The sequence below is a fragment of the Thermobia domestica genome, chromosome 13, assembly GCF_964235325.1.
Source record: "Thermobia domestica chromosome 13, izTheDome1.hap1.1, whole genome shotgun sequence".
In the NCBI taxonomy this organism is placed as follows: Eukaryota; Metazoa; Arthropoda; class Insecta; order Zygentoma; family Lepismatidae; genus Thermobia; species Thermobia domestica.
In genome coordinates this window covers 170,767,209-170,790,208 of record NC_137466.1, presented here as the reverse complement: position 1 = coordinate 170,790,208, position 23,000 = coordinate 170,767,209, and the positions used below count along the sequence as shown (strand labels likewise).

The 23,000-nt window shown below is 37.0% G+C and overlaps 1 protein-coding gene across 3 annotated transcripts in view; it reads right to left on the bottom strand.

Annotated features, from left to right (window-relative positions):
• The window catches only part of LOC145668748 (NAD kinase-like), a 304,700-nt gene that overhangs the window by 134,934 nt on the left and 146,766 nt on the right, over positions 1-23,000 (bottom strand). The window contains exon 1 of one of the 3 annotated variants that reach the window (XM_081736886.1): positions 20,659-20,990. The exons of the other annotated variants lie outside the window; for them this stretch is intronic. Coding sequence (XP_081593012.1) covers positions 20,659-20,768 — 110 coding nt within the window. The 5' untranslated portion in view covers positions 20,769-20,990. Of the gene's footprint in view, positions 1-20,658; positions 20,991-23,000 lie in introns of those variants that run through there. 3 annotated transcript variants of the gene reach the window in all.

The window sequence follows — 23,000 nt, the reverse complement described above, 5'->3', positions numbered from 1 at the left end:
GATGCTGTACTTCCAGGAATTCCACTTACGAAACAGAGGGCTTTATTCGTTTTCAGATGCCAAGTGGCATAACCACTCTGAAAAGAAGTAAAAATTACTCATTGTAGATCAACGTAGATCAGTGAATCTGTCCAACTGACATCCTCTATGCGATAAACGTAAGAAGAGGTCCTATTAGTAAAACTTCTATTTCCATGGGTTATGTGAGATTAGATGGTACAGCTTCCGCTGATTGCACGATGGTCGCATCCATAACTGGGGACACTGTAGTGCTAGGCTAAGTCTGCATTTTTGCATTATATGTCGGTCCGGCACCAGGTGCTATGATGTGGAGTTCCATTGGTTTCCTTGCCCGTTCCATTGGAGGCATTTAACCAGAGAACGGTACATGACTAGGTGTTGGATCCGATTGTGGTGTTTTTAGTGTAAGTACTGATGGAAAATAAAACTCCAGCAAGAAAACGCGCGACCTCATGTTAAACGTACTGACCGACATTTTCTGGCACGGTACAATGTTCCTCTATTTCTTTGACCGGCGCGTTCCCCTGTTCTCTCGCTGTTTGAACATGTATAGTCGATTGTTACACAACGCCTCTTCGCAACAGGAACTCGGCCAGTTATATATGATTAGATGCGACATCGTGTCGAAGACGCCATTGCTTGTCATACTCCCGGAGGATATCCAAGGTCTCATTCTCTCGATCCCTCGCCGTGTGCAGCTGTTCTGACCGGCCAAGGTGGGTTTAGTCTACTGACCGTAGTCAGTTCAGTTCCGCTGTCGCCGTTCTAATGTCACGAGTCGTACAGAATAGTAAGAGAATAATTTGCTACTTGTACAACTCGCGGCAAAAAACCTGCAACATGAGGATGTAAGTTTGTGAAACTACGCCTAACAGCACAGGAAATGAACATAACGTCTAAGTGGAACTAATCACACCAGGATAAACCTCGGCCTCCTCCCGTGCACACTTATTTTGGAGCAAAAGACTTCGTCATTTCACAATAAACTTATATGCTCATGTTGCAGGTTTTTTTGCCGCGGATTGTACCATCAATTTGCTGCTTGCCAACTCTGGCGCTGGAATCATGTCTCCTTCATTGTCTTGCACTTTTAATGGTAAGCACTGTATATTTTGAAAGAAAAATAACAAAACAACCTACTATAAAACGTGTTTTAATAACCTGAGAAATAAATCAATATTGCAACCACTCTGCTTTTTCTTTACTACGCCGCTAAATTCAATTCATCTCAAACGGTAGCTATAGTGAACGAGTGTTCCCTCAAAACAACGAAGCTGCCGTAACTTACATACAGATTGTAAGTTTTCGATTATTACTCTATTTTCTTGTTTCTTTGCATGAATCTCAATATATACACTTTTCATACGTTTATTTTTCCATATGGTGCTCGAGAGAGATTAAACCCTGAACCCTCTGCCCTTGAGTACGCCACTAATATAATACACTAATTAAAGTCTTCGTTTGTGATAACCAGGTATATTAATTTTTACAGTATTATTTAAGAAAGAAAAACTGAAGAGACCAACATTTTATCATATTAAAAAAAAAAACATATGACAGTAGATGAGATTCAGCTGTAGGCTTCCTACCTCTTTGTAAGCAACATTTCATATAGCCTTTATGAATGAATTCTCTATATAAGCGGGTAGAAATGACCTAAATGGAACTTCGAATTTGCAATCTAAGGATTTATCATGAATGTGCTAACTCTCCGTACGGCAACCTTTATTTATTTATATATTTTCTTATAGCCTATATTTCTCAATATTTGGATTACATATAATGTTCTTATTAAAAATTATTTTTACCCCAAGCTTTCGACTCATCTGCAAATTGCCTGCACGCTAGTGACAACTATTAGAAATGAGCACGACACAGCTCAATTAGGGGTCTTGCGTTTATAAGGATTAAGAATAACTAATGTTTATGCAACCACTTACTCTTAAATGGCAGGCTAAGAATATCTCAATATGTTTAGATGTTTATACAACCTATAATTCCTATATGATTTGAAGTTTCCATATTACAATTACTCAGACTGATATGTTTGTGCTCTATAAAAAGGATATTACAAGCATAATTATTTAGTGCACTGAGAAAAATCCATTATCCGGACAGCGGTATATTGTACAAATACAAGGATTCGTTATGTTTACTAAGGAAATCTGTACGGAGCGTACTTTATCCATATGCTACACAGCTACTGCCTTTAACGCGCTTGGATGTTATATCATGTCGCTGCAGGATGTCTGATATCTAACAATCTTCCGTATTTTATATACGTATACGTATGTTAAATACTTCAGCTATATGTTATATACGTCCATCTGTGTGTGAGGTCCTGACCGCCTATAGACACCTCTTTCTTGCACCATAGATGACGTCATGAAACAACTGTCGTATGCTTGCGAGCTGGTTTATAAACGAGGTTGTTTACAAACGGAAAAGAAGAGCGGAAGGAAAGCCTGGGTAAGTGCAATAGTAAATTATCACTTTAGTTAAATATTCCATTAATTATATATTCCTTTAGTATAACTTGCTTTAATATAGTACTAAACAAGTAATGTGATTTATGACCACAATTCTTACTATTGTAACTCGTTAATGGTTGAGGAGAAAGAAATGGGTTAATCTGAATTTTGAGAAATCTTTGAATATTAATGTTCTGTAACTTTTTACATTTCAAGGTACGCAAAATGAATGTTATGTGTTTATTCTTTCCTTTTTATATGTGACGGTTTATTACTTGATGGAGATTTACTACAGGACTGCTTAACATAATTGCTAAGAAACCGTTTTCAGCGCGAACATTTTCTTGTGTAGTGAAGATTTAGGATTTAGATTTCTGGGCTTTCGGCATCAATGACCTTGTTAGCCCGTCACATGTGAGTTATGACGTCCCTCGGTGAGCACACTATCCGGGGAAAGGGAAGGAAGCAAACGGCCTGGGACCTATATGTTGGGTACTACCCGGCATTTGCCTGGTATGAAATGAGGAAAACCCAAGAAAGCCTCATTCAGGATGTCTGGACTTAAAAGCTTTTGATACTTTTTCGACCGAGTGCCCCTACCGGAATCGAACCTGGGTCCGCTCGTACCGAAGGCGAGAGCGTTAGCAACTACGCTACGCGGAGCCACTTGTGTCTAGGAAACCTATTTTTACTAGGATATTTGCAACAAAATTTATTTCCTTTCTTTCTTTCTTTTTCTTTTTCTTTTTGTTTTTTAACAATAAAACAAAACATATTTTACAGCCTCACTGAAATTTAAAAACAGCAGTCAGGGAGAGCTCACGTTTAAGATTCTTTTTGTTTTGTTTTGTTTTGTTTTGTTTTGCTTGTTATGTTCTCTAGTTAACTAATGTTTGAGTTCCTGAGAATTACATTATTATTATTATTGTTTCATAATTTTCGAACCAAAAATTAGATGTTTTTCTTTTTTTCCTTGTGTTGACGTCATTGTGGCAAGTTGGGGTGTTTGTATCGTACCTTGGCATTAATTTGGTTACTAGCACATAGTTTCAAGGTCATAAGTTGTAGGCCGCTTGAAACAGCTATTACACAGTTGAGTGTCAGGCTCGCAGCTTTCGTTACAGCGTCTAAATTGCAGTATTGGATTGCATCCAGCTTCTGTGGCTGGTAAAAAAGTTATATCGCTTTCGTAATATGGTAAGAAATACAATGTAACAGTTAGGTATAGTATATATGACTAGTTTAATTAGTCGGAAATCACTCTGTTTCCTTGTCTTATTCTTTCGATTATGTTTAAGTACTGTGTCTTCATAGTATTGTTTCACTATTTCTAGAAGGAATTAAGTATTAACGAAGTAAAGAATAAGCAGAAGCCCACTTTGACGTTTACTATTTCTCATACTTCATTGAGAATGTTTTGATCCCCAATTGCGCAAACTTCTAATATGTATGTGTGTTTCTTTTTGTTGTTGTTGTTGTTGTTCTAGTATGTATGTGTGTTTCTTTTTGTTGTTGTTGTTGTTGTTGCTTACACTGCTATAGATATGAGCTCCTTCATGGCTAAGCGGTTAGCGTACGCGCCTTTGGTGTGGGAAACCCGCGTTCGATTCCCGGCGGGAGTGGTTCGGAGTCCATGTTAATCAGTAAGTCCACGTCTCATACAGCCTCGTTGCAGAAAAGGATATTAAAATCAACTCAGCACTGCTTTACAGATGGAGTTGTTTGATTCAGGGTTCGAATGAAGCTTTTTACGGGAAGCAGGCACGTAGCCAAGGGGTGGGTCCAGACCCCCCCCCTTCGGATCCAGAAATGAAAAATATTAAGGAAAGATGAAACAGAAAGAAACAGATGAATCAGCCTCAAAAATATAAAGCTACAATAAGCGTTTTGGTTACTCTTTCTTACGAGGAGCTTTGTGTGGAGGAAACGGGAGGGGGGGGGGGGGCGGATCAAGTTGAAATTGGATATTATTATAACGGAACATTCCGAATTCCATCTAGCTCCATGTTAGCCGTATGCAGCGGCGCAAATCTGTCTTCAACATTGGGAGGGACGGGTAAGACAGTTCTCATATTTTTTTTAAGGATGTTCAAATTATGAAGTTGAAAAACAATGCTGCGGAGGATCAGGGGAGCAGAGTTGTCTTCAAAATTGTGAGGTGGGCAGATTTAAGGCTTATTCTGGGGTGGGGACATCAATTTCATCTTACTTTCCTTTGTGGCAATCGGACACAAATCATCACATTTCTCTCCAAAAAACGCATTTCAAATCGGATTATTGAGGGGAAAGTCCCCCCCCCCAGTTCTAAGATTGGAGGGGACATGTCCTCATCCCCCCGGGACTTGCGCCAGTAACCCTAAGGACTACAAATGACGATCGATAAACCGGTTCTTTCAGATAGCCTGTCAGAACTTAAGCAATGCCCAGAATTACCAATAATATGAACCATTTTGAATTTCGCGGCAACACTAATCCATTTTATAGGATGTCTTTACTCCAGAAAGAGATCTCGTTGCTATCCTTGACGGCATTGAACTAAGATAAGAGAAATAGAAAGAAGACGAGAAGAACAGAGTTCGAATGACCTTGGAAGACTATGTCTTTGTCAATACTTTTTTCTATTCTTTTACGCAAGATTTCTTCATAATTCTTTAATTAAAATACTTACTAACATATCCTCATTTTATTGTCCTAACAAATCAATATGGATATGTTGTCAGTAAAATAGTTTAGATTGATCGAACCCCTGGTGTGATAACCACAGTATTTCGTCACAGACCTCCCGTATTGCGAAATCGTGGCTACGTGCCTGCGGGGAGGGGGCAACTTTTCAGATATACAATCCAAGCCTTTTATTTCTCAGTGATGCAAGATATAATATATAGTATATAATATGTAAAATATGAAATGAGGGAACATATTTTCCCGGCAAGGGAGAAATTCTTTGGCGAGTTGGGGAAATTACTTGACGAGAGGGAAAATCTTCATCCTCCCGTTGATTCAAATCTTGATCGAAGGTCATGCGAGTAGGATTCCATATTATGCTGTAGGTGTAGGTAGTACACAGTCTTGGCGCTGAATAGGACGCTAAGCTTCAAGCCAACCACATGTCTGTAATAACCTATTGCGATTGAATGGTAATGTAACGTAATGTACGATATGTGCATTTTCTAGATGCCATAAAATTATAATTTTAATTGAACATTCCACGATTATATACTTCAGGTTAAAGGAGTTTGATGATTAATTGAAGTGAATAATCGAGGCAGTGATTCTCAATCTTCTTGACTTACGACACACTTTAGTAAACCCCAATGACATCGATATATTTGTTTAGATTTTGGATTGCTTTCCAACAAGTCGAGCCGCGCCAAAGCTGTAGGCTTACTAAGTTAAGTGAACTGATCCTAATCTAAATCCATTGTTTTCGGGGGCGCAGAAATGGACAGTGACACTTCCGATACTATTTAAATCAAAATTCAGCCAAGCAACTTGGGGAGGGAAAGAGGGGAGACGGATCTTACAAATGATCGAAAATAACCGATATGAGAGAGCGTTTCGTAATAGTAAAAAAAGTGACTGACTAACGTAACATACATGTATTACTGGTTTTCTTATTTTCACCCAACGAAGCAGGTAATTAACGCTAGTACTAGGTATGTGTAGACTAAATGAGGTGATTTGCTTCGTGACCCTTCGAACAATGTACGAAGCGGATGCAAGCAGTTAGTACATGGAGTTAGCTTACCTAAATTTAGATTTCGCTTTCCGAAATCTTAATGGATGTATTAAGTGATTTCGTTACTTACACTCTTAATCTCTAAATACAAGGATTCAAAACACATTTTCGATTCCAAACTATGACTCTGCTAGACAAAGAAAGCATAGTCCAGTGTATGTTTTACTTCATTTTCATATACGTGCTCGTAGGTTTTCTCGGGGACTTGGTTTCCTCCCACTTTCTCATTTCACCAAATATTCCATAATCATTAACTTGCTTTAATCACCGACTCCCTTAGCCTAACAGCATAATAGTGGGACATTAAACTCAAAGACTTTATTTTTATTTTCAAGTAATTACTTTTCTCTCCCTTATTTATTTTTAATTTAATTTCTCTTTCAATTTCCCTCTTTTAGGAACATCAACATAATTTACAATTCTTTCTCATTATAATAACACTATTAAAAGTCCCATATGCAGCTCACCACGTTGGAACCCAGCGGAAACAGATGAACAACGAATATTGTTGAAAATATGCATTGCTTACAGCGGCGTAGCGAGCATTACAAGATTGGGAGGGGGATGAAACTTGAAATTGCCAAGTCTTGATTTTTATCTTAAAAAAATGTCAAGTCTTGATAAAAAAAAATGCCAAGTGTTTCGAAAATCTTACAAACCCTATGAAAAACTATTACAGCAACCTTATTTTCATATTCGTTCCATTCCATGCCCCCCGTCTGAGACACGAATAAGATCAGCCCTTGTTCCGCTCTCGAGTCCAATTTAACATCTAACCTCAGGATCATTATCATCACCCACGAAGCACAACTGTTAATTTGATAACTCATGGCTATGTTAGGTAACCTCCGCCAGCTAATCTTCACGAGAACCTTTAAAGTTACAATCAGTTGTAGAAATGCATTTAAAAACGTAGAATAAGGTAGGTTATATTTACTGTTTGTGATGTAGAAGTGCCTAATTGACATATTAAACATTCAATTGAGGGGTTCAGTGAGAGACCAGGCTAACTTACATCCAGGTCAAGATTGAGATTTTGACGGAACAGCATACTAATGTCATTAATTGACCTTTGCCTCAACCACTTGTCTGTGTGGCTTGTCCTGAGACAGGGGCGGATCCAGGGAGGGTCTATCTCCCCCAAGAAGAGGAAACTTTGTGTATTTTAATATAAAATAAAACCCACCCAGAGTTGAATCTCTTAAAAGTAGCTCTATCTTGTAAGTAGTGGCATTACAACCCACCGCCCCCAGTAGTCCATCCTGGATCCACCCCTGTTGTATACTAAACCAAACTATGAATATCAGTCGTATCCTTTGAAACGTGCTGTTTTCATTTGTTTCCTTTTCTTTCAGAAAGTTAAAATTGTCAGTTAGCCTAGTCTCTCGCTAAACTGTCAATTGTGACAAAACACACCAATAATTGTTGATGCCAACTAAAACATACATATCCAAAGCCTACAAAATATATCACATTATTTAAGTTTCTTTCTTTCTTTTTTTTTTTTTCAAAATTGCTTGCCATGTTTTTCTTCGTGCCAAGCATCCGAATGTCATCTTGAATTCTGACCTCATTTCACTACAATTCTTTGAAGTGTAAGACTGCGCAGCTTTTTTTTTCCCTCTCTCTCGCTCTCTTCAGTCCTTCAGTCTCCCCCACTTTGATTTCATGATTTCGCACTCTGATGAAAAGTATTAAACACCAAAATGGAAAAGTACTAATATATAACCTCTCTTTTAGTAGCCCCTCCAACCACACGCCCGGGGCACGTGCCTTGCTTGCTCGCCCATAGCTCTGTGAGCTATATAAGTAAAATACAATGCGCGCGCATATGTAAACTTGGTGCCAGCTTTGATTCTCGCTGAGAGAGTATACATATAATGTTGGTTCGAATTCCATCAAAACCATAGGCTCATTTTTGTGTAACCTTGGTACTGAAGAAGACAGTAGACTTCAACAAATATTCCTGTCGGGCCTCGATGGCTCAGTGGTAGAGCGTTCACCTCTGGTGTTTGGGGTCTTTGGTTTGATCCCAGCTCGCGCCAAGTAAACTTTGTGGTGGACAAACACCGTGTGAGTGGGTTTTCTCGGGGTTCTCCCGTTTCCTCCCACTTTCTTCATTCCACCATTTCATTCATTATATCATCATCAGCGTCTCCTTTAGCCTAGCCGGTATACCCGTCATTATTGATACAACTATTATATACAGGATGCATCAGAAGTCCCTTGTCATCCTTTCTGAAAACTACAGGGATGTAGTTACATTGATTGCGAGATAAGAGATACACATTAGGCCCAGAGGGATACTTTCGGATTACATCACGCGGACGGTCGCCATCTTAGATTCGAAATTGTAATACGGACGATAAGTGGGTAGTGTGATACATGGCCATGCACTAAAATGTTCTGAGGATATCAAATATGCAATCAGATATCATGTAACTTATTCTGGTGAAATGTTATTGGCAGTGAACCAAGCGAGACTATATGTAGTGGTATGTCATACCCTTCTTTTTTTTTTCCAGTGATAGAGACATACCGTTTCTGGTTTTTCAGTGATCAAGATAAACCTTCACGGAAGAATAAATGCTAAATACCATTAATAAATCCCTTTTTTATACGTATTGACGAATAGCTTTGCACATAAAAAGATTTTATTTCTTATGTAGATTCTAAGTTGACAATACTGACATTTTTACCTTTTTCTACCTTTTGTTTGTAAAATGAGGTGTTTTCAAAGAAGTTCATCTAGTTTATATTTTGATGTGCCGTATTGAATTGTTTCTTTCGTATGTATGTATGTGTCGTCTTGTCTGAATTCTTATAAGCGTCGTATTTTGAGCATGGGCGGATTTAGGGGATTGCTGTGGGGGCAGATCTTACGGGAGTTTGAAATACCCCTCATTCGAGTGTGTGGTCCAGGAGTTTTCCCGCTGGAAATTGTTAATATTGAAAGTCGGTTTTTGAGCACTTTCGTGTATAATTCTCTGATACAAGGTAAGGGCTATTTTTATTTATTTTTTTCCAGAAAGTTGTTCACGATGGATGGATCAGTCTCTCTGTTTTTTCTCCGTAACTAAAAGAAGCTTTCCAGTGGTTTTCAGACATTATGTAAATAGAAATGCAATCTTGTAGGCTTCACACCTCACTGCATTTGAACATTTAGATAGCCGATATGTCGAGTCAAAATCGTAATAAAACACACCGCCTCTGATTTTTCCCACTTCGAACACATTTCCCTGTTATAGTCAGGGGTAAAAGCGAGGGGGAACGCGGGGGACGCAGTTCCCCACCTCGAAAAATATGTAGGACGTCCCCCAGATCCTAAAATGGTACAATGGGCAGAGATAGGCAGGAGGAACGGCGTGGAGTGATGCCGCTACCTACCGTCCCCCCACCTTTTCAGGTCCACTTTTACCCCTGGTTATAGTATATGTTCTACATGTTCCTACTGAGCAATAAACATTTGCAGAAGCTTCTTCCAATTGCTGTGGACACAAAGTAGGATATAGGGTCAAATTTGTGCACAGACGATGGCGATACTTTGTTCTAGATGATAAAAATTATGAATATTTACTGCACAAACCATAGCCTTAACTTTTCCACTTAGCTAGAAATTGAACAGCGTTAGGTCCGGTGATCGAGCAGCCATTCAACTGCCTCTCGTCGATCAACCCATGTTCTAGAAAATTGTTCAAGTAGTGACGCAATACGAATCCATAATGAAGAAAGCGCCATGGTGTTGAAAAAACTGCGAGAATGTACCATCCTCGGGCATCGCAGCTCGCAATATCTATCCCTGTACGAGCGTGAGGTATTATTCCGCAGTTAATTTTATGGAATGAAAAAGTGACTGATTAGACGTATTCCTCATTTGTCTGCCAACAACATAATTAATTTTCTTTGCGCTGGTCATGTTGGAGGGGTCTTGCACGCGGGGTTGTCAGGTGACCAATTGTGCATGTTCTGCCTATTAACCTTCCCATTTACGTAGAGGTCAGCTTCATCTGAAAAGAGTATTTGCATAAAAATGTTAACCATAATTACTCACTGCACTTGGCGATCAACATCGTTCTCGTGGAGATGTTGCTTCATTTGCACCTTGTACGGATGCACTTATACACGCGCAGACCCTATGACTCAACCCACATTGCATTAATAAATGACGTGTGCTCCTCTGGGGCCACATCCAGAAAGAAGTCAGCACTGCCGTAGGCGTTGCTTCATCTGTAGCTCTCTACGATCGTCCGCTACGACGTATGTTCACGAATGTGCCCGTCTCCTCAAATTTAGTTAATTACTGTGACACTGCAACATGTAACACAGTCACATTGTGGATGATTCTGTTTGCAATCGGTAACCACTGTACAGGCACTCCTCCCGCTCCACAGTTTGAATATTTCGATGCATTCCTCACGTGCTAACGGTATGGTTCTACATCTAGAAGAAAGATGTAAATACAACGTTCAATTGGCAATAACTTTTCACCAAATTAAGCTCCATGGAATCTGATTGCATATTTGACATACTGAGAAAATTCTAGCCTGTGGCCATATATATATCACATTACCCACCAGTTTATAACAAACAAATTTAATCCAAAATGGCGGCCGTCTGTGAGAGTATTTCCAAACGGCCTAATGTGTATCACCCATCTCACATTCAATTAAACTACACCCGTGTAGAATTTAGAAAGGAACTTCGTATGATGTATACAGGGTGTTTCGAAAGTCCTCTGACGTTACAACAAAACGTAAGAGGAAAAACCATTTCTAAATATGTTGTTTTCATTCTAAAGTGAACACTTTTTAAATCGGAGGAGCCGTTTGGGCTGTACTCTTTATGCGCCCAATGTGGAATGAAAATGCAATGTTACCATTTACCTGGACCCACAACTTATGTGAATGAAGTTACTGTTTGAAATGGGGGCTAGCCATCGACATGTTAGCGTAAAAATCAGTAACTTCATTCACTTATGTTGTGGGTCCAGGTAAATGGCAACGTTGCATTTTCATTTAACATTGGACGCATAAAGAGTGTACAGCCAAACGGCTCATTCGATTTTGAAAATTCCTTCAACTTACATTGGAAACATCATATTTGGAGACGGTTTCCCAATTACATTTTGTTGTAACTCTGATAATAATCGAGTTACTTAATGTCAGGGGACTTTTGAGACACCCTATATATCTTATGGAATATATGTTTGATGTCCCTATAACTGTAGTATAATTTAGTTTGTTTAAATTTACAAGTTATTACAAGTAGATTCTGACTTACATGCGTAAGAGTTTGTATGTAACTAACTAATGAATTCTATTTCATGAAATTTACATTGAAATATTTAACACAAAATCTTTTATATTCATGCTTAACTTAGTGACTTGGCTTTGGACTGCAACTGATTATTGTACCCCATTATTGCTTGAGAAGAAAACCGATGTCCGAATCTTCATTTGGAGAAACCAAAGAACTATTGGAATGCTGAGGATTGCAATCATTAATTTCTACACTTCAAGGTGCGTAAATTATATCTAGGTATATTCTGTGTTTATTGTTATAATTACTATTACTATTATTGGGTTTAGAATCAATCAAGTACTTCATGATATTTTAGAGGGATCAAGATGGCTGCCAGATAGATAAATATTTGAGCGTCAGGCCCTTATTTCTTTTCAATTTTATATTTAATCAATGTCTATTTCCCCCCCCCCTCATTATTCCACCAAATCGTATTCCAAGATCATCAATTTTCAATACTCATTTGTGACTGTCAGCATACATAGCATAATCGTAGGAAGTAAAACAAAGATTTATTTTTATTTTTCGTTTTCATGTCTTTTCTCCATAGCTGTGAAAAATAACGACTTCAACATCATAAATTTGTATGCTACTTGCCTGCTTTCGAGCACAGTAATCAACTATTTGGACATTACGAAGCAAAGCAGGTCTACGTTGCAGTTAGCATACTTTTGAAAGGATGTGACATAATGATATTGGTGTTGCGATGTTCAGCCTAAACAGTGCAAGTAAATAAATCTGTAACAATTGTATTGGTGTTTAGCTTACATGTCCTCCAGACGGGCCATTTTTTTTTTTTTTACATCTTGTTACTTCTACTCTATATGAGGGGTCGCGGTAGCTCAGTGGTGGAGCGTTCACCTCTGGTGCTTGGGGTCCTGGGTTCGATCCCAATCCCCGCCAAGTGAACTTTGTGGTGGACAAACACCGTGTGCGTGGGTTTTCTCGGGGTTGTCCCGTTTCCTCCCACTTTCTTCATTCCACCATTTCATTCATTACTCATCATCACCGTCTCCTTTAGCCTAACCGGCATAATCGTGGGACGTAAAACTCAAAGATTTCATTTCATTTCTACTCTATATGAAGTATATTCTGAGGTTGTGTTTTTGGGGACGTGGTAGCTCAGTGATGGAGCGTTCACCTCTCCTGCGTGGAGTTCCTGGATCGATCCCAGCACGTGCCAAATGGGCTTTGTGTTGGACAAACACTGTGTGTGGTTTTCTCGGGGTTTTCCCGTTTTCTCTCACAGTTTTCCTTCTACTATTTCATTCATTCTCATGATTATAGTCTCCTTTAGCATACCCGGCAAAATCGTGGAACGTAAAACTCAAAGATTTCATTTCATATAAACTTTGGTGCAAAGTAACCCCATAGATGAAGATATTTTGCACCACATACAAAAAAGTATGTTCAATATACTAACATAATGTTTGTCTGCAATGTTTTCTCTCCTGTATTTATACATTTCACTTTTTACACAAAACTGCATGTGTAACGAATTTTTGTTACGAAATTCGAGACGAGACATAGCTCTTCTAATAGAAACAGATACAGTTTTCGAGACGAGACAACTTTCGCGACACCTTTGCGAGAGGTGACAGTCTCAAATCATTTCTCGTGCGTACCCCTAGCCCATATCGTGCGTTATCAAAAAGCATGTTAATGAGAAATAACAACATGTAAATACAATATAGGTAGTTAAAAACATTTTTGTTTTCATTCTTCACTAATGCATTATTATTAACCTCAGTATTTTATTGTCCATTCTTAATCTTAAGGTGATATATAATTAAGTTTTGAATTCGGTTAACTTATTTTGTTTCTCAAATTGTATTAAAAATGTATGTACAAACATGTTTATTTTCATTCTTGAGTGCTTAAAGTCACTATAGTTATTAAACATAGTAATTAATATTGTACTCTTAACGTTAAAATAATATACAGTTAACTTTTGAATTCAGTTAACATTTTTCTTACTGAAATTGCTTTAAAAAGTATGTAAAAACTTTTTTATTTTCTTTCTTGAGTGCCAAAAGTGATGCACAGTTATTAAGATTAGTACTTTATACTCTATTCTTAATTTTAAACTGATAAACAGTGCGTTTCTGAATAAATTATGTCAAGTTATTTGAGTGACGAACACTGGTACAAAACCCTAACTACCACTGGAACATTTCGATTTTGAGATGACTACTACCGGTGCAATACAAGGGATTTTAAAATATTGTTTTTCCTTCAACGGCTATTCGATTTTGAATTCTGACTACATGGTCATATATAGGAAGGATCAGTGTCTCTTTCCAACTATGGTACAGCTCCGACCGATTCACGGTGCTCACAGAAGAGACAAAAGAGTATGTTTTCAACCTTAAAGTAACGACCACTGGTGTTTTTACCCTGGTATGCAAAAGTAAGTGGGTACCCCAATGGGGTAGAGGGGTACTATGCGGTACCTAATTTCTGCATTTTAGATATATGGAAATACATGTGTCTAAAATGTAAAGAACTGATATTTGTTTACCGAAAACTGCAACTCGGTAAGCCTTACGGATACCGAGACATGGGAAAATAAAGAGCGACACGATATGTATGTGGGGCTTGCATACTTGAAGGTACAATTTGGAAAATGAATTCAAATATGACTAACGGCTATCAAGATATTGTCAAATAAAGAGAGGACCAATACAGGTATGGGATTTTCGTATTAGATGATAAAATTTCCGAAACCGGTCATGGAAAGTTAATAAACACCAGTAGCAATTCCATCTTCAAGTAATTAGATATTTCCATGGGGTGTTAGAACATCTTACAGTCTACCAAGATTAAATTTTAAAAGCTTTTGAAAATATAACTTGACATTTGTAAAGAGTATTAGAAATATGTATTTACCTAAAACTTGCAGCTAGTACATCTAACATATAGAGAAACACCGTGAAATAAAAGAGTATGAGATGTTGAAACTTCGGAAAAATTATTGGTCCCAACAAAATTAAAATAAGATGGTATTTCTATGGGTTAAGTAAGTACCTCAGTACAATTTCGATGGAAAGATTAGTTCTAGGTTTTCTTCAGGCAGTTCCGAAGGTTCATCGAGCTGTGTAAAAGAGTGAAAATTCCCTGTGAATATCTAATATAGTAACCAAAATATAACGAGTCATTTATTTTATGACGTAAAAATAGAGATCTTTAAGGATTTGTACTTCTGGGTCTTTGCTATAAGAAAGAAATTCAAAAACCTACTGTATATACCTTAATATGCAATTAAATCAGTGAGGACACAGTAACTTAGTGGTGGGGTGTGTACCTAGTATGTTTTGCAGAAACTACACTGGAGTATTCTCTTAATCCACAGAGATACGATCACACTTAACTGCCCATTTAATTTTAAAATGAAATTAAGGCAAGTGAATGTTGATGATAGAATTGATGGAGTGTAAAGGTGGGAGGAAAGGAGTACACCGAGAATACCCACGAATACAATGTCGACTACAAACTGACTTGGACACGGATCAAACCAGGGACCCAATACACCAAAGGTACGCACTCTACCACTAAGCCACCGTGCCTCCACCCATTTAATTGTCTATTAAGGTGTATACGGTAGTTTTCTGAAATTTCTTCTTCTTACAGCAAAGACTCAACAGTACAAATCCATGTGGGTCTCCATTTTTACGACCTCGTAAAATACATAATTACTTATATCTCGGTTGCTATATTAGATATTGACAAAGAATTTTCATTCTTTTTGTACGCTAGGAATTATCACGCTTGGATTTACCCGAAGAAAACTTCGAGCTGAATTAATCTTTCGATCGGAATTGCCCTGACGAGTGTGAGGTACTCACTTAACCCATATAAGTACCATCTTATTTAACTTTTATTAAGATCAAAAGTTGTTTTATGAAATTTCAAGATCTAATACTCTTTTATTTCACGGTGTCTCTCTAGCTGTAAGATGTACTGGCTGGAAGTTTTGGGTAACTCTATTCTCTTTTCTAATACTCTTTACAAATGTCAAATTATATTTTCCAAAGCTTTTAAAACTTAATCTTTTTAGACCCATGATGTTCTAAAACCCCATGGAAATACCCAGTTACTTTAGGATGAAATTGCTACTGGTGCTTATTCAGATTTCATGATCGATTTCGGAAATTTCACCACCTAACACGAAAACCCCATAACTGTGTGGGTCCTCCCTTTATTTGACAATATCTTGATAGCCATTAGTCATATTTTCATTAATTTTCTAAACTACTGTCAAGTATGGAAGCCCCACATACCTATGGTGTTCCTATTTATTTCACCATATTTCGGTAACTGTTAAACATACCGACTTGCGGTTTCGGTAAACACACACCTGTAACGTTCTTTATAAGTTTATTAAGATATATTTTAGAATGTTTAGAAATGGGAGGTCTGCGAATGCCATAGTACCCGAAAACCCCCATAAGGACGTGTGTGTAGTGTATTGAATTGAAACTACTTTTGAGGTTGTTGATAGCCCTCAGTAATTACGTTTTCGAAAGTGCACAATCTAGTACGCAAAACTCACACTTCTATGGTGTTGTCCTTTATTTTCCCATACCTCGGTATCCATAAGGCTTACCGAGTTGCGGTTTTCTGTACTAAACAGATATCAGTTCTTTACATTTTAGAGACATATATTTCCACATATCTAAAAATGCAGACATATTAGGTACCCCATGGTACCTCGAACGCCAGTGGGTACCCACTTACTTTTGCATAGTAATACATTTCGAGTTGTTCAGCATCAACAAACACTTTTTTTTAATTCATCATTTTTCTACCAGAAACCCAAAAGTCCATACCTGACCGAACAGATTTTGTCCATTTAATCTAAAAAATGTTAAATATTTTAAAATGTAACATTTTAAATATTTTTGGATTTTTGTTTCAGGTATTTCATGTGTCAAAACAAAACCAGGATTCTGCATGAAAGACAGCGAAAAGCAGTGTAATTTGTGGCTAAAAGCACGTCCTTTCTGAAGACAGACCCGATTGTATTTACATTCTTTTGTACAAATATGTAACCTTAATAAATATACTGCTCCGCAAATTATTTCTTTCTTCCATAAATTAGAATAAATGTATGTCTGTTTAAAGAAAATGTTTGTTAGTTAAAGGTCTTTTCAACTCTTTTTCTCTGTAAATAAGAACATTATACCTTGCAACATTTTTTTTATCATTGTGCAATTCCGATTGGATAAAGTAAATCTGCACGAAGCACTATTATTTCAGTCATACATTAATAACTAATGTATTGTTCTGTGAATAAGGCAATGGTATAGTGAATATGTTTTAACATAAAATCTGTAACTCAGCTTTTCAGTAGTCAACTTTATTGAGAATCCGAAGAAAGAAAGAAAAAATGTTGGACTTAACGAATTTCAAAATTATTTTTGTTCGAATTCTGGACTAATCCAAATTATCCAGAGAAATCATTTATGTTGCTCTCTACAGATGTATCCTTTCTCCAAATCGTATGAAAAGGAGACTTCATACATCGCTATATTTTGTATGTACTATGTTTCGTATTTATTTAATCACTTTGTACCTTTCTCTAGTGTTGACAAGGCCGCAAGTGTCAATCGAATAATTTAGTGTTTCACTCATGTAACCTTGTGACTAACGTACGTCCTGTCGGTATATATATGTTACTGGGTTCGGTTAGCGACAAACAATTTTTAGTGTTAAACAAATACAAAAATCTACACGCAATGAGATACGATGATCTCTGCCTCATAGACAATACCAAGCAACTAACGGTACTGAGTGTGGTTGAGTTTACTAGTGGTATTATCTGGCTAAAATCAATGTTCCGAGAGCTATACTTCTTTTTGTGCTCTGAATGCAAACTTTGATATAACCGTTTTAAATTATTGTACATCTATCTATCTATATAGCTATATCTATATCTATCTATCTATCTATCTATCTATCTATCTATCTATCTATATATATATATATATATATATATATATATATATATATATATATAATTGTAAACTAGAAACTTCCGAGTAATTCTGAGAATCATCGCTCTTTCTTTAAATAATGTATGAGACTATTACACTGCTCGTTACTTAAAATGTTGAACTAAGAAGGATACATCCAGGAAAGTCCAAATTTGCAGAATGTGTAGAGCAGGGAAGGATAAATATGTTTGGTCGATGGCTGCACAGCTTCTCATACCTGTGAACTCCGCCAGCTACAGTTGATGAGCTGTGGCATTGGATCGTAAGACGCATGGCTTACCATACCAGAAGAGAACATCCTCTCGATGTCTCGCTGTGTTACAGTCGTTCTGGTTGTCAATGTTGGGTCAGTTCTGCTCTGCTATCACCACGTTGTCACACAGCGAATACAGCGGTAAGTTTAACCCTTAACGTAGCAAGCCTAAGTCGTCAAAGTTGTTTACCAAGCTGGAGTCTTCTGGGGACCCCAAGTATTATTTTAATTTCTCAACATAGTATTGCAGAGGGTTACTCCAACTATTATTTTTTGGATGTCTAGAAGCATACTTAAGTTAAATGAACATTGTTGACGTCAAATATTATGTATATTTGAACACTATTCAGTTCTTCATACAATTTCATACTTGTGTGTTCGTAAATCTGAAACACAGGTTTAACAATGAAGTTTTTACATTTTGAAGTGTGTTTTTATTTTTTGTATTTTTTAAAGAAACGCATCGTTGATCTAATCATGTAATTGATATCTCAAAGGGTTGCAGGATACATATAAAAATCGAGAATAAATTGATTCTTATAATTGCGGCAGTATCACCAAATATCACTCTCTGGGGTCCCTAGAGTACCCCGCTTGGTATGTTAAGGGTTAAGCATATTCGACACTTACTATTAGATATCGGCTTGGGAACTTTGGCGTAGCTACCCTGTCTCCTTGAAGTTGCATTTTTAATGGGGAGTACTGTTTAGGAATCATCTTGTGAGGGAAAACGTTTTCAGCTGACACCATGTTTTTAATTATAGCTTCATTTAAAAAATAACTTATCTGTTAATTAAAATGTTCATAGAAGTTATTTCTGGAAAATCCTATTCACGCCTCTTGTGGTAACAACTGCATTTTGGAAGAGGATATTATTAAGGAAAAGAATGAGGTAAAGTCGTCTGTATATAGTACACACGGAAAAGAAAGTATTTGACAGTTGACAAATTTTCTTTTGCCAATAGGTCGGCAACAAATTAATTAATTTGGATCTTTTTGTTGTTATTCTTCGAATAGTTATAACTTGACAACCTGCCAAAGTCGGTACTCTGATAGGTTAATTTATTGTTGAGTTTTTAGGAAAACAAATTTTGTCAACTGAAGAATATTTTCTTTCGTGACTGTACAAGCAATGGATGATAACGGCTTAATAAATGACTGTACGTAAGTCTTTTTTGAGTTTGAACATAGGATTGTACATGGCTGTGAATTTTGCATTATTATTGAAGTGCTGCAACTAAGTTATTGCAAAAGGTATGATAAATTCTTACAGTAATATTGTCACATATTGATTTACTCTGTATGAAAACTAAAATAGTTTAACATATGGTTACCCTCCTTTGTGCCAATAATTTTAAAATTAACTCTTGTGCCACTTTTCAACACTTGGCTTTGCAGTAGCTTTCCAAAGAATTAGCAGGAAGTCCAAACTTACACCCTGCAGATAAATACATTTCTCTGGACAGTTTCACTGCTCCAAACTAAAATTTGAAAAGTGTAGTATTTTTAATTTTATTATTATTGGCACAAAGGAGACATATTTAAAGCTATTTTTGTTTCCATACAGAGAAAAACAATATGTGGCAACATTACAGTAAGAATGTATCATGCATTTCTCAGTATGTTGCAGCACTTCAATAATGGTGCACTATACGTACAATCTAGATCCTGAATATGTCCAATTCATATATTACAACAAGGCAATACGTATGCGATACAGGTAAAATCCGTATATTTCATATGGACAATCTACAAGCTACATACATCCAGTCCATACATTACATATGGCCAGCCTGTACGCGACATACGTGTAATCTATATGCCGCATGCAGACAGTCTGTAAGCTGCATATGTGCACTCTGTATGGTGCATACGGATATTCTGTATGCTGTATCGGGGCAAGCTGTGTGCGACATAAGGAAAATCTGTATAATACATAGGTACAATACGTACACTGTATCTAGTCGTACGTACGGGGCACAAGTACAATATAGATGCTGTCTCGGGATTGACCGCAAGAAACACACGTACAGAACGTATATTGCATACTTCTTGAAATTACGCTCCGTCCTGATAGTCAGTGAGTGTCGTCATTATTAACCCACATGCTACATACGATCCTGACGTCACAAAGCTAGATATTACCTCCGTATATACTTGTTACTGTAGATGACGTCACATGAATGACGTCATTGCACTTATGTAGACAGTACGTATAATACATACTTTTTCAGCTATACGTTTGCTGCAGGATGCTATATACGGTTGTACGTTAAGTCCAGAAACTACAGGAATTACGAATGTAACCTACGTTTTTAAGTATGCCACCTACATTTTTTTTTCTCAGTGTGCTTAGTGAAACAGTTATGTTGTTTACATATATCAAGAAATAATTGAGTTGAGTTGATTTTTAGTTTAGTTTAGCGTCCCTTTCAACAGCGAGGCTATATGAGATGTGGACCTACTGATTAGCGTGGAATCCGAACCACATGAGCTCCCGCCGGGAATCGAACCCGGGTCTCCCACGCCATATCAAGAAATAAGTCTCCAAATAAATCATGACGTCACAACTTAGACGACGAACTAGAAACAACTTTTTTGAGAAATTTGTTTGTTTTTACTGAGTATATTGTGTAGTCTTGTTATTGGAAAATTCCGCAGAGAAAATATCAATATTCCTTCCTTACTGCAGCATTTCGTGGGGAGGGAAGGCGATATGCACTTCAAACTATCTTTTCACTTAAAACAGCATTTGAAACGTACCGCCCATGCGCACCGAAAAGTCTCGGAACGCCACTGACGGGAATTTTGAAGACTACTAGTCACAAACAAACTTTACGGTCGAAAGAGTTTTACATTATTGGTAATTGTACTCACCAAATGGATAACAGAGTTTGAACGTCAATTTTGTCCTCCAAACTTTCTAAAGACAATTTCCTTTCGAGCTGTTCCTCCAAAGAGATGCCACTTTCAGGGGACGAACACATATTTTATGCACAAAACAGAACACTTAATTGTTCACATTAGATTAATAAAATACAGAGCAAGAAACCTGACGAAGTTAGTTAGTACAGTGTTCACGACTGCCCACTTCTCTTTGTTATCGTTTTGCAGTACGCACACACTCAAACAAACGGGAAGAAAAGCCGACGAGAATGCTGCTTCCCTTAAAGGCCGACGTGCGAAGAGAAAGCCGGCAGGAACCACGCACGACGAGTGAAGCAAGGCTTGGTTGGTGCGGCTAGTGACAAGGGACGACAAACTCCCCAGCATCTAGGTCAGGTGAAGTGTACCAACGAATGCTACGTCCTCTTCAACAAATGGGAGGGAAATCTACATTGGTCTTGTTGATTCCATCGCTTATTACCTCTTCATTAAGCACCATCACAATCAAGAACATCTCACGGAAAATGAAACGCCACACAAACAAAAGATGTTATCTCGCGTCTCCTACAGGTAACGGTAGTTAAACATAATTTATAAGCTCAGACCATATTAATACGAGCATGACACATAAGTTAAACAACAATGTGCTATATGTTATTATACTTCAAGGTTAATGGTGGTAGAATCAAATAAGCATAGATGTGACCTGACGATAAGAGGCAAACAAAGAATCCTTCCTTCTGCCGGCTTCACATATCAAATCAACCAAGTACTCACAATGGAAAAAATAACTATGTTTACTCAGTAATTTTCCGTATTCTGCTAATGGGTTCTATCTTTATACGTTCTCTATATACAGATTCCGACCAATGAATGATTTTACATGTATTCAAATATGAAAACATTTGCAGAAAAAATAACCCATGTTATAATACTTTACATTTTAAAAAAGTAATAAATACAACTTTTTTTTTTTTTTTTTTTTGTAAGTTTTGTGTACCCAGAAGTTACGAGTTTCTAATGTTTCATTTACATAAAAGAAAGCATTCTGAACATCTTAAAAACGGAGCCCAACATTTCTACATTGGTATTCTGGTATTTAAATTTATATCACACTATGACGAAACTACATAGTGACAACATACATTATAATTTTAGTAATGCCAGTATACATAGGATACACTGATATTCGATCATACATAGCTGTATTGATAATTGTCTTAACTTTTTGAAACTCATTATTCCGAGTAATGTAAATGAGCAATTCATGAGAATATGCAGCAATTGTTTAATCAATACTTCCAAGCAAGATATGAAGAAAATGCCTTTTCAAGGTTACTCTTTTTCCTTAATTCGCACATACTGTTTAAACTACCATATTAGTACCCCTACTGTTTTCATAAACCCCAGAAAAATAGAAGATATACTCAAAACATAAGATAAGCATATAAGATATGCTTATATGAAAAAAAATCTTTAAAATGTGTTAGAATACCGCTACACAGACACTGTCAATTATAATATACGTATTTGGACGTAGTAAGTTCTGACAAACCTAATAGAACAGAACTAACAGACGTAATGGCCCATCCGAGGCTTCTATGATCGATAAGTGCTTAATTTATACATCAAATGTCCACAAATATAAATTGAGAGAAAGGAATACTCATACATACAGCCGTGTTTACAGATCGTTCATATTAATAAGTTTAAGTTTACAAAAATTGTTTGGTGTCAAAAGAATAAAAACTATTTTCATGGACGTTACCAGCATCAAATTTTAATCTTCCTCTAACTACCTGTTATATTTCAGTATTGAAATTGATATTCTAAATATTGGTCAACAGTCTTTTGACACAGAAACACGAGATAAACTAGCATAATTAGAAATTACGTTACTAACGTAAATAACTTCACAATGTTCTCGTTTATCGGACTATTTTAAATACGACGAAACAGATTTTGCAAATACCAGTCGGTTTAAGCATCTAAACTTGAAAAATCAAGCCTCTGAAAGTTCTACGCACTACAACTGCAGATTAAGACTTATCAAGATTCAAATTTAATTTTGATTCGTCTACCAAATTGGAATGGTAATATCAGAAGTACAGCAGTTTGAAACAGGGTAAAAATGGGACAGATCCACCCACCATCACAACCAGCATAGGCGATACTTCAGCCTTTAAAATGTCATCTAAACCGACTTCCACACAGAAAACTGACCGCAAAAGTATGGGTGTAACAAATAATTTGACTTCATTTCGCGAATTATCTGTCGCAACTCAAAATTTAATACTTTCTACCTACAAAATTTCAAAGCGAAAGGAAATTTT